The sequence below is a fragment of the Musca autumnalis genome, unplaced genomic scaffold (genome assembly GCF_047663935.1).
Source record: "Musca autumnalis isolate F117 unplaced genomic scaffold, ASM4766393v1 scaffold_3, whole genome shotgun sequence".
Classification (NCBI taxonomy): Eukaryota; Metazoa; Arthropoda; class Insecta; order Diptera; family Muscidae; genus Musca; species Musca autumnalis.
This window is the reverse complement of record NW_027411866.1, coordinates 247,999,394-248,011,915: the sequence shown is the minus strand read 5'-3', so window position 1 is coordinate 248,011,915 and position 12,522 is coordinate 247,999,394. Positions and strand designations below refer to the sequence as shown.

Sequence of the window (12,522 nt, the reverse complement as noted above, 5' to 3'; positions counted from 1 at the left end):
TAAAAAATTAAAGAATATAACTGTAACCAAAATAATTAGATCTCCAATTTCTAGATTTAAGATGAATTATATATATGAAATTGTTTTTAGAGTAGCTATGATATTTAGGTGGATTCTTTGTAATTATATAAATTGGCCTCAAAATTGGCTTCAATTGCAAAGCAAATAAATAAAATAAAAAAAATAAAAAAAAGAACGATGAGAGAGAAAGATTCGTTGAACTATTTCGCTCTCGGAACTATTTGGAATGAAAAGAACGACGAAAGAGAAAGATTCGTTGAACTATATCGATCTCGGAACTATTTGGAACTATGGAACTACTTTAAGGAACTAGAAAGATCGATCCGCTCCGGGAACTAGATTGCCCAACTCTATCAGGAAGCATGGACGACAGGAACGAAAAACAAATACCATTGCAGGAAGCATGGACTCACCCATGGAAAACATTAACCGCTATAAACTGGACGATAGGAACCAAACGCAGCTTTGACGGAAGTAGTGTTTTTTACCAAAACCATATTCAATCAGAAATATATTCAAGCGTTTCAATTTTCCAATGTGCATTTTCACATCATTTTAGTAAGTTTAGATTTGCACTGCTTATATGTCATATAAATTCTCTCTCTTAAAATTGTTGGGTATGAAATTGACATTTGAAATCCCGTAGACTTTGTAAATCTGAACGTATTTTTACTCTGCTAATCTGTTTTACCATAATCAATTTTACGAGGACTCTTAAAGGATTATTTTTTGACATTCTAACCCTAATTTTTTCGGAGTGATTTATCCCCACTTCGAGGTTCTTAGAAATCATAAACTAATAAAATTATTTTTCCTTTTCAAATTCTACAAATTCCATTTTTGTTCTCAAAGGAAAAAAAAATAAACTAGGATATTTTAAGAAATGTTTACAAATACACATGCCTTCTTTTGTGTATTTGAGAGAGCCAGAAAAATAATACAAAAAAAGGGAAACAATTGATGTTTGAGTACTTTACAGACTACCTCACACCGCATACCGATGGATGGTGGGTAGTTTTAGTTTCAATGTAAATCCTCAAAAGGGAGTCATAACACTCTCCCAAAACATAGGAAGGAATAAAAAGGAAAAAGAAATCTCTATTTGGGGGATTTATGTTGACCTGGCATCTCTGAGCGCCGCCAACGTTACTTGATAGAAGAAAGTATCAAACAACAACAACAGCAGCAGCAAAAAAACACTGTAGAGATGTATAAACTATTGCAACTTAAGAACTGCAAGGACATCGTCATGCATGGAGGATGGATGGTTGGAAGATAAGGGAAATGAGTAAAACTGAAGGTGGGTGGTGTGATTAAAAATCGGTGTGTTTCTTTTGGTTTGGCTCTGTAATGAGACCAACTAAAGCAGGAATACTTTTTTTTGGCAAACAAAATTCGGGTGTGGGAAAACTAAGTAAAGGAAATACTCAAAAAAGGAAGTAAAGTAAACGACAGAATAAGGGGATTTATATGTACGAAAAAAATAACAAAGTATGTAATGCTGATATGACGATGATGATGAATAGTTTTTTTCCTGCAGACAGGGAGTGACTACTACACAACTTAATTCTATTAAAATAATTAAAAAATAGTACAAAAGTATCACACACGTATGTATTTACGTACACACACAAACATACGATTTGTTGTATCCTTTTTTTCTTGGTTCTGGGTTTGTGCTATTGTTCAAATGTTGATACTCCTGCTGCTGATTTGTTCCATTTCGCTGAGCTAATGTAGATTTTCCTTTGAGTGGGTTGGAGTAGCTTAGCTAGCTCTATGACTGGCTGGCTGACTGCCTGGTTAGCTGGCTAAGTGGTTGCCTCTAGCTGTAAGGCGAATTCGTCGTATCTATGGCACACATACCAACTAAGTATATCCGTGGTTTTGCACTATTAATTCATGACGTTTTGCTTTGCACTGTTTAAGGATTTTCTTCTCACACATTAGTTATGTATGTATCATAGCATAGGACTTTTTTCATTTCAATTACAATTCGAATTGGAAAATTTTGCATTTTATGTTACGCGTCTCGTTATACCGTTTTCCAAGACCAGACTCAGACCATTTGACCTTTTTCTGTTAGCTTTTTTTGAATTTCATTTTGAAATCATGAATTTTTGTTTTGCGTTAATTCAATTAGTCTTCTGATTGGAAATATTTTTTTCAGAATTATTTAAAATTTTCTTTTCTTGGCCAGACACACACAAATGGACACACACTTAGTATTTCTTGTCTGCGGTTTGAAATTTTTTACTATCACACACCGAGGACGACCGTAAAACAGAACTTTACATTTTGAGCAGCGAACAAAGTATGAAAATTTTTCTATTTAACCCGGTCACACCCTCAATATACAGGATAAAATACAGGATTCGATTATGCGTACGAATACACACAGAAAAAGCAAGCAAGCAACCACACACACACAGCTCTAGAGGAAGAAGAGCATAAAAAAGGTAAGCAAGCAAACTGTGTGAGTGTAGTTTAGTCAGCCAGCCTGCCCACAGACGTGTCACCATCACATCCTCTATCCTTGGTTGATTGTTATGCTGTGTTATACTTCTGCATAAATTACTATTCTCTCACACTTTCATTCTCTCGGTTGGTCGGTCGGTCCTTGTCCCTGTTGCTAACACACGTTCTCATTTCCTTGTTCCATAAATTTGTTCTCCATCTCTCTCTGCTCATTTGTCGTTATAATCGCTCTTTACCGTAGCATCATCATAATTATTGTCGTCCTTTTAGTCCATGTGCCATTGTTTCCTTTACAGCTGTGTGTAGACAAACACTTAACACTGTTTTCAATGAGTGTGGTGAGTGAACTGTGTGGTGAATATTAAATTATCCTGTGAATGTTCAACTCTCTCTCTCTCGTGGCATGTTTTGAATGACACACACAGTACAGTATTGCGAGAAAGTATTAATACAAACAATCAAAAACTAATTTTTTAGTATGTGAGTAAATGGATCCACACATAATATGCAAGACTGCAATATGGAATACGGTACAAGGATAGTAAGTCCAGGTTGGGCGCCATATTAGCGGTGGGTTAAATCCCTTCGCAGAATGCCAGCCACATTATCCGCAAAACTTCTCTATAAGTGGTTCCATACTTTGTGCGGCACGTTGTTTGGAATCGGAGGAGGTTCTATATCATTGATATGAGTCAATTGGAAAATACCTTTTTAATAGTATTTTGACCTCATTTACATCAAACAGTATGTCCATATCATGGTACAATAATACAGGTAGCATTATCATGCCAGCTGATGGTAACATAATGTGTCAATTGCATTGAATTGATGTCAAATTTTGACATCTTATGTTGCCAACAATTGCCGATGCGGCTACCTGTGTATTTGTACCATGGTCCATATTTTCATTACCCTGCGTTTACTAGTCGTTTACACCAGACAGTTTGTCTTCAAATACAACTCTGATTTACTAACATATACATATATTTGTCGTTTGTCTCCCAGCTGTCCATCATTTTTTCAAAGACAGTCGGGTTAACAATTTTTTAAAATTTTTGTGAAAAAGAAATGAGATGATAATTCAAATGTGCTGAAAATAAAAGAATATGTACATAAACAAAATAAGTGAACGGAAAACGAAAAGAAATCTATGATTTTCGTTCATAATTTTACAACTGTTTTTGCAGTTGTCTGCACGCCTACGTCACACAGGCAAGTTTTGGGTTTTTGAAAATCAATACATGAACTCAACTGTCCTGTCAAGTGTAAACGCAGGGGCAAGACAGTTGACTTCATGTATTGATTGTCAAAATCCGAAAACTTGCCTGTGTGACGTAGGCGTGAAGACAACTGCAAAAACAGTTGTAAAGTTATGAATGAAAATAATCGATTTCCTTTTGTTTTCCGTTCACATATTTTGTTTTTGTTCATGTTCTTTTGTTTTCAACATATTTCAATTATTATCTCACACGTTTTTACAAAAAATGTCAAAAACGACTGTTTTTGAAAAAAAATTATGGGCAGCTGGAAGACAGCCGACAAATGTGTGTATGTGTTATAGCCCGTTTCCACGGTACGTCGTTCGTTCTCTATTCGTTGTTCGACCTATAACTACGAATAAATTACTTATTTCCTCACACAAAATTCTATTAAAGGTAGAATTAGACGTGACATAACCATAAGGCTATATCAATCAGCTGATTGAACCAAACATATGGAAATCAATGTATTCGATTAGTAGTGACATAACATGATGCCATAGACATAACCATAAGAAATCAATTGGCCCAGCAAAAAAGTTTGGAAGTAGTGCAATGTAGAGTTGTGATTTCAATACATCTTTCGATGCAGTCCACACGGAGTTATGAAAATGCACTGCGCTCGATACATTTTGGAGGCACTCGCTTAAAGATCCCTAGCCAAGCAAGCCAATTTTTTGATCCCTACAGTCGCAGTCTTTTTTTCTGAAGACAAGAAAGAGTGTTAAAATTCTAACCCCCAGTTTTTGTAAAAAAATTTATTCTTCTCACACGAATTGTCAAATTTTGTAGATCGATTTACTCGCTTTAGCGCAAATGTAGAGCGCTGATTTTTAAATGAGGAATCCTTAATGATATATGGAACGGTTATATGAAAAATTAGATGTGTATGTCATCTGGGGGCTGAGCTATGAATGCCTAAATTATTACGAATACAGACGAACGAACAAAAATAAGTTACAAAAACTGGGGGTAAGAATTTGTTTTATAAAAAATAAGGAAATACAAACTAAAGTTATGAACATTGCTGTAATTCACGAAACGCAAAATATTTTTTAAGTGGAGTTGGAGTTTTTTTGGAAATCTGAACTGAAGTAGGACGAAAAATGAAAAACCATTTGGATGATGAAGCAATACCAATTTCGATGTCATAAAAAGCAGAGTAGAGGAAGTAAACTTAGTTGCGACCAAATTTAATGGGGAGTTTTTATAAAGTTAATATTCTTGTTTTACACGAATAAGCAATGTATTTTATTTATTTTGGGATATTTGCAATGGCTTGCAGTTTATAACATCTTTAGACTGCATTTAAATTCAATACAAAACACTACATCAAAGGCTGTGATTTGGATCGAAAATGGAGTGCATCCTAGCAGTGTGCCGTGGAAGCAAAATGGAGTGCATCCTAGCTGCACGCTCTCTTGTAAAATTCATAGGTGATTTCATAGGAAAAGATGTACTCCAGCGGCAATTGTTCTAGTGATTTAACTGCATCCGCGGATGCAAACTTTTTGCTGGGTGGGTTTTGGTTTTCTATGGCTATGGTGTTATGGCTATGTCACGTCTAATTCTACCTTAACGAACGACGATTTTTCTACGTTGTTCAAATAGAAATACTCTCCAAACAACGATAAATAAAATATGTCCTATCTCTAACAAATGAGAGAATTTATCGAACAAATTAATTATGAAATGTCTAAATTCAAAATTGAAAAATTTGTTGAAAACATAAAAATTTTTAGAAAAAAGATGAATGAAAAGTAATGAACTAAACATTTTATATATGTATATGCAGAAGGAAGATAGTTGTGTTTGCTTCTTAATTCCACACACATTTCTTGTCCATTAGTTCAAAATCGCGTAAAAAAATCAGAAACAAAAAGGAAACAAATAACTGAAAGTCTGTATACACAAACATCGTTTTGGCATGTCTCTCTGTCTTTAATCATGGTAGAATAAGTCCCAATTTACATTAGGCGAGTTTACTTGCGGCAATTGTCAGTTTGTAGGTGAGAGAGGGTGCTGAGAGGCAAAGGGTTACCATATGCCTCACCTCTCTCTCCTACAAAATGACAATTGCCGCAAGTAAACTCGCCCAATGTAAATTGGGACTAAGAAAAGGTAGCAGCAATACACAGCTGACTGAACTGGGTTGTAACGTTAGTGTCAAATTTCATATGACATTTTATACATTTATTTCTATTTCGATGTACATTAGGGACATATCTTTTTTGAGAAAAAAATATATCATTCCGAAAAACGATTTCCCAGAAAGACTTGTTCATATCAATGATATGTAACCTCCTCCAAGTACGAACGATAAGCCGTGCAGTAAATCACCGCTTGTAGAGGCGATACAACGTTTGTTAATATGTGAGGTATTTTGTTAAAATTTAAAAAAAATAAAGCCCTAATAAACATGTGCTTCTTTGATTTCTAAAACAAAACATTGAAACAGCTTCTCCTTTTTCTATGAATTTCCAGCGACCCCAAACTTTTCTGCAAGAATTCTACTTTCTGCGAGAATTTATGCATTAAGTGGAATGATGTGGAAACAAAAAAAATTAAAAATGTAACGAATTTTCTTTCATGTTTTCCAAAATATTCAACCAAATGTGAAAAATTATTAGTTTTTTAAATTCCAATAATTTATAGACATTTCCTTGTTTTATTTACAAATACAACTGGCAGTAACGTTACAAACAAAAACAAATTCCTTTGTGGTTGTTGTTCGAGTTGTATTTGTTGTAGTATTAACTTTACCTTATATTTGTTCTACCATGGTCTTTAATTTTGAAAATAGAAACATATAAAAATATATTGAAAATACAAAATTATTCAGAATTTATGGAAAAAATGAATGAAATGTGTATAGTTAAATATAGAAGATACATTTGAAGGAAAGTCTATTGCTTTTCCTATTCATTTAAGGTATATTTTATGTGTTTTCGGTTCAAATTTTCGTGAAAATATGGAAACAAAAATGAAGGAAATTTTGTTTATGTTTCTGTTAATTACGAATGGTGTCGTGGAAATGGGTTAATTCGTGTACGTAGTTCGACAGGCGAACAACGTAATTGAAACGTTTGTGTGAACATGATATTAGTTCATAAATCAGAGTTGTATTTGAGGACAAACTGTCTGGTGTAAACGCCTAGTTAGGCACTTTTCCTTGCGTCAATTGTCAGTTTGATGGAGAGAGAGGTGAGGTATATGGGAACCCTTTGCCTCTCAACATCCTCTCTCACCCACAAACTGACAATTGACGCAAGGGAAATTCCCTAATGTAAATTGGGACTAATGGACCTAAATGTACCATGAACAATAGGGTGACAAAAAAACATTGGATGTCCCACCCCACTATAACTTTCCATTTTATCCAAAAACATTATATATGAAATTTTATGACGATCGGTTAACGTTAACCCGTGCCAACCCAGCGATCTTTGTTTCCATAGGTTTCTGGATCAAATGGAAAAAATTTAGAGGGTGGGAAATACAAAAATTACAAATTTGTTCTGTTCCAGAATGTGCAAGAAGCTACTATTTTTTACTACGGTATGTCATAGGTGAAAATTTAGGTGAATCACCAATGACATTTACAAGGGAGTGACACACACTTTCACCAATTCATTGTCATAGCATTTTGCATCAGTTCATTGTCATAACATGTGGCACCAGTACATTGTCATGACATTTTGCACCAGTTCATTGTCATAGCATCTTGCACCAGTTCATTGTCATAGCTTCTTGCACCAGTCCACTGTCATGGCTTCTTGCACCAGTTCATTGTCATGGATTCTTGCACCAATGCTTTGGATCCAGATTTTCGCCAATCAGAAATAAAATTTGCAATACAATTTTGTAATTTGTTGAACCAATAAGAATACAATGTACAGATGATTTGTATCGCCAGATGTTACTTTTCTTTATTTTGTATGTAATTTTCAAAATTGTGTATTATATTAATCTGCAATATCATATTTATCTCTGCCGATGGCTGCAAGATATTTCTTTCAAATTGGGGTTCCGTTTTTCCAATATCCGATAAATTATGTGTCAATCTCTGAACCAAGCTCACCATTTGGGAAATCTAGTATAAATTTGAATTCTTTTATGCTATTTCAATAAAAAACTTATACCGTAATAGTTACCATTGGTCTGTTCCTTTACTTTTAAAAATGGTAACAGTGGCAAAAAATGGTAAAAGTGGTGAACTGGTCTCATATAAATTGTATGCTTTTTAAAGTAAAGGAACACTTTGCAGGTTAAAAATGGTAAGAAATGGTAACCTCAGGCACGTAAAGGAACAGAGCTCATGTTATGGTCTCTTTAATAGTTATTTTACCGATCTTCTACTTTGCTTCTCTAATTTTGGATGCCATGTTTTGTGATGTCATATTCAATTTGGCCTTTCCATTGGAGTTTTGTTCTTCCCTCGGGTCGCATAACGTCAAATGGCTCGTATTCATATGCCGGTGTCATCTTTTTCCATCCTGTTAACACGGCCCAGCCCACCCAATAATTGCTTTACTTCTTCTTTTTAATATCCACAAAACGAAACAGGTTTCCAAACACAAAATATATTTTTCTTTTGTTTTATATCAATTTACATTTTTTTTCATTAAAATATATAAATTTTGCCACTATCGATCACTTTCATCTGACTTTTATTTTCATTTTAACAATTACTTCTGCAAGTACACAAATATTCGGGTACATGAGTATTTGATAACTTATTGTGCGGGTACTTATCAATTTATTTAAACTCATGACAATATTATGACAAAGATCGGATCTTTCACCACTTCAATTTCACTCATGAAAATTCGATGAAAAAGATCGGATCTTTCACGACTTCAATTGCACTCATGAAAATACGATGAAAAGGATCGGATCTTTCACGACTCCTTTCGCACTCATGCAAAAGAACCAGTGAAATCATGATTTCACATGGAATCACTTCCATTTAATTTTGCTGGGTTGCACCCATGATTTAACTCATGATTTGTCATCGAACATTTTGCTGGGTATGTATCTAGTTCATATCCGAAAATAAAGTTGACGCTAACTTGGGGTTTACACAATACAGACTGTCTGCAAATATAACTCTGATTTACTAATACATGCAAACATTTCGCTAGTTGCCTCGGCACTTCCTGGTAATTTTCTAGGACATTTTTGTATAAATGAAAACAAAACTATTTCAAATAACAAAACAGAGAACTGGACTGTGATGCAACAAAACAAAAACAAAATATGTGAACGGAAAACAAAGAGAAATCGACGATTTTCATTCATACTTTTACACCTTTTTTAGCAGTTGTCTGCACGCCTACGTCACACAGGCAATCAATACATGTACTCAACTGTCCTATCATGTGTAAACTCAGGGTAAACTCTACCGATAGAAACAATAAAACCTACTTCATATAACCTTGTCATTATTATTATGGCTCATCATCGATCTTGATTAAAATCGAATGATCCGTTCGAATAGGGCACAGGGCTAAATCGACTCCAAATTACTTCTTTTTGTTAGAAACCAAAATAAACTAGTCGCTAAGTACTACCGATGGCAACAGTGTTGTCAACATTTTTTGGACTTTTTTATAATTTTGCGTTTTCATTTTACCGATTTTTGTAGAGAATCGCACTGCTGAAATCCGTTTATGAAATTGACAGTTGAAATCATGGCCCAATTAAGGCCCCCCCCCCCCCCCCCCCCTAAAAAAGGAAATTAATAATCTTATGCTTGGTTTACATTTACGAAATCCCTTCGATTTCAACTGTCAAAACCATAGGTTAAACGTCAAATGAAATCCAGATGAGATTTCATTTGACGTTTGAGCTATGGAATTGACAGTTGAAATCGAGTGAGAAGTGATTTTAACGATTTCTCTGGCGGCTTTACAATTATTATAACAGGAATAGACCAAATGTAGAATATTTTCCGAATTTTAGTTTACCTGAGTTTCTCCTTTTCTGAATATAACGACTATGTTACACACAAAACAATTAATTTATGTTAAAAAATTATAGATCTAGATGTTCACATACCATAAAACCTATAAAAATACTTAATTGCAAAAAATCGCTGGAAAAATCACACGATTTTATGCACATTCGTTCATTTTGCAATTGTTTAGTTGACACCACAAAAACTAGGTAACTGTACTTTTTGTCCGGTATTTATGTAATTAACAACCGATTTCTGCATTTTTTGGCTTGATGTTGTCATTAACAGGTAAATCAACAGATATTTACAAAAAACCCAACTTTATTCAAAGAATTTCTTGAAGTAATTCCTAATTGAAAGTCTAATTTTGTAAAATTTCATCATTTGCAATAATATAGTTGACTAACTGTATATATCTCAAAAATGGTACAACCTAAGAAAATCTGCGAATCTTATAGAGAATTTTCACAGCTACAAAATTTTCTTTAATCCCTATTTGGTATGACTTGCGAGTTTCAAGCAAAATCTTGAAGACTTAAGATAAAAACCTAAACATTTGAACTGAACTTCTAAATCTCAAAAATGGTAAAACTCACGAAGAAAGCTAGAAGTCAGTCTTGTAGAGAATTTTCACAGCTACAAACTTTTCTTTAGACTCATTTCGAATTTTGATCTTCTAGGAAAAGCATCTAAAAATTGTACGAAGTGTTAACCAATGGATATGTTCCATTGGATATTGGAAAACTAAATGGCTGTGTGCCTGTGGAGGAGACTGTGTGTCTCACGCTTTAAACAAAGCAGAAAAATTGAATGGCTGTGTGCCTGTGGAGGAGACTGTGTGTCTCACGCTTTAAACAAAGCAGACAAATTGAATGGCTGTGTGCCTGTGGAGGAGACTGTGTGTCTCACGCTTTAAACAAAGCAGAAAAATTGAATGGCTGTGTGCCTGTGGAGGACACTGTTAACTGTAACTGACCAACTTTTCTAAAGTCACACAACAAAACAACGGCATTAATAATATCAAGCAATACAACAACAAATGTCACACAAATAGATATCGACAATCCAGCAACAACATCAGCAGCAGCAACACATGCTACAACAACATCCGCATCTGGAACAGCAGGTGGTGTTGATGATTTAGCCTGGTGTTCCACAAGCTTTAAAGCTCTGGGCAGTTCTTCATCATCGGCAGCAGCATGGCAGGCAAGATCGGTGTCTGACATCAAAATGTCTAGTATATATAAACGAAGTTCAACCGAAGCACCAGCAGAGCTTTATCGGTAAGTTTTTTCAATCAAAAATTATTTTTGTTTAATTTACTAATGATTTTTTATGAATTTACAGCAAGGATCTCATAAGCGCAATGAAATTACCAGAAAATCAAATGTTTAATATTATCGGACAGGCAAACGTGGCCGGCTCTATAATAAAATGTCTAATCGAAGTAAAAAACATGATGAGGTATTGAAAGGCCTGACGTCAGCACCAACACCAGGCACAGGAAAGAAAGAAAGAAACATCTGAAGGCCAGTCTTTGTCGACATCAACATCTGAAGGTCAGTCTTTGTCGTCAACACCAACACCTCAAGGCCAGTCTTTGTCGACATCAACATCTGAAGGTCAGTCTTTGTCGTCCACACCAACGCCTCAAGGCCAGTCTTTGCAGCATGGCAGGCAAGATCGGTGTCTGACATCAAAATGTCTAGTATATATAAACGAATTTCAACCGAAGCACCAGCAGAGCTTTATCGGTAAGTTTTTTCAATCAAAAATTATTTTTGTTTAATTTACTAATGATTTTTTATGAATTTACAGCAAGGATCTCATAAGCGCAATGAAATTACCAGGAAATCAAATGTTTATGAAAAGTCATAAAAGAAGATTAGGCTTTGCAATGTGTTGACAAAAATATATTACAACAAAATTCTTGTCACTTATTGTTCCTTTAAAAAGTTTCAAGAAAAAGTTTAAAAAAGGGACTAATTCAGATTTCGAAGCATGCTTACAATACATACAGGTAAGTGTTACATATTATTATGTTATTTTCCATTGCCGACCCACCGCAGAAAATTATATAAAAATTACCACACATAGTGCTTTTTTTGTGTTTCTTCCGGAAAAAATTACGATTAAAAAAAATTTTTTGGCTCCTGTCCATAGCAGAAAGTCTTAAATCCCAGGCCAAAGGCCGGCTACTTAAAAAAACTTGCGATTTAAAAGAAAATTTTTTTATTTTCTGCGAATGGGTCCCATATTTCAATATACATTTTGATAAGGATAGTTTTCAACCAGATAAAAGGAACAATTTCTACTTTTGGTGACTTTTGTTAAAGCGTTGGTGATTATTATTCAAGCGTTGCAGTTGTCCTTCGTTGTGCTTCGAAATGGATAATGAACAAAATGGAAATGAGCGTATTGACCTCGTGCAAAAACTACTATCATTGGGCAGGATTGAATATCAGAGGATGTGCCAGCGATCAAACCTTCCAACTCCTGCAGTCGTGGAATCTTGGTTTCCACGATGTACCAATGGTTTTACCGATACTATTAAAGGGAAACTGACAGCTTTTTTCAGGGACATGGACCCAAGTGACAGGGTGTGCTACTTAACATTTGATGCTCTCCGCATTAACCACCGCACTATGAAGGAAGCATACGCCTATATTTTGTACGGTGCCGTGAAGAATTGGTGGGTGTTTATTGCGATTGATTGCCGGGAAACATACTCTAAAGCTAATGTTATCGAAATGCTGACGAACCTAAGCACTGAAGCAGAGAGTCTCGGAGCAGAGGTGGTGGCAT

The 12,522-nt window shown here is 34.9% G+C and overlaps 2 protein-coding genes across 2 annotated transcripts in view; one reads left to right on the top strand and one right to left on the bottom strand.

Moving 5' to 3' along the window:
- Window positions 1–2,339, bottom strand: part of tty (tweety) — a 38,369-nt gene extending 36,030 nt beyond the window's left edge. The window contains exon 1 of the mRNA XM_073977737.1: window positions 1,648–2,339. The gene's annotated coding sequence lies outside the window, so the exon portion shown is untranslated. The remainder of the gene's footprint in view (window positions 1–1,647) is intronic.
- A 680-nt stretch (window positions 2,340–3,019) lies between these two features.
- Window positions 3,020–11,471, top strand: LOC141398480 (uncharacterized). Its single transcript, XM_073975766.1, has 3 exons — window positions 3,020–3,040; window positions 10,708–11,000; window positions 11,065–11,471. The coding sequence occupies exons 1-3, from the start codon at window positions 3,020–3,022 to the stop codon at window positions 11,186–11,188; spliced, it is 438 nt and encodes a 145-aa protein (XP_073831867.1). The 3' UTR covers window positions 11,189–11,471.
- The last annotated feature ends 1,051 nt before the right edge of the window (window positions 11,472–12,522 follow it).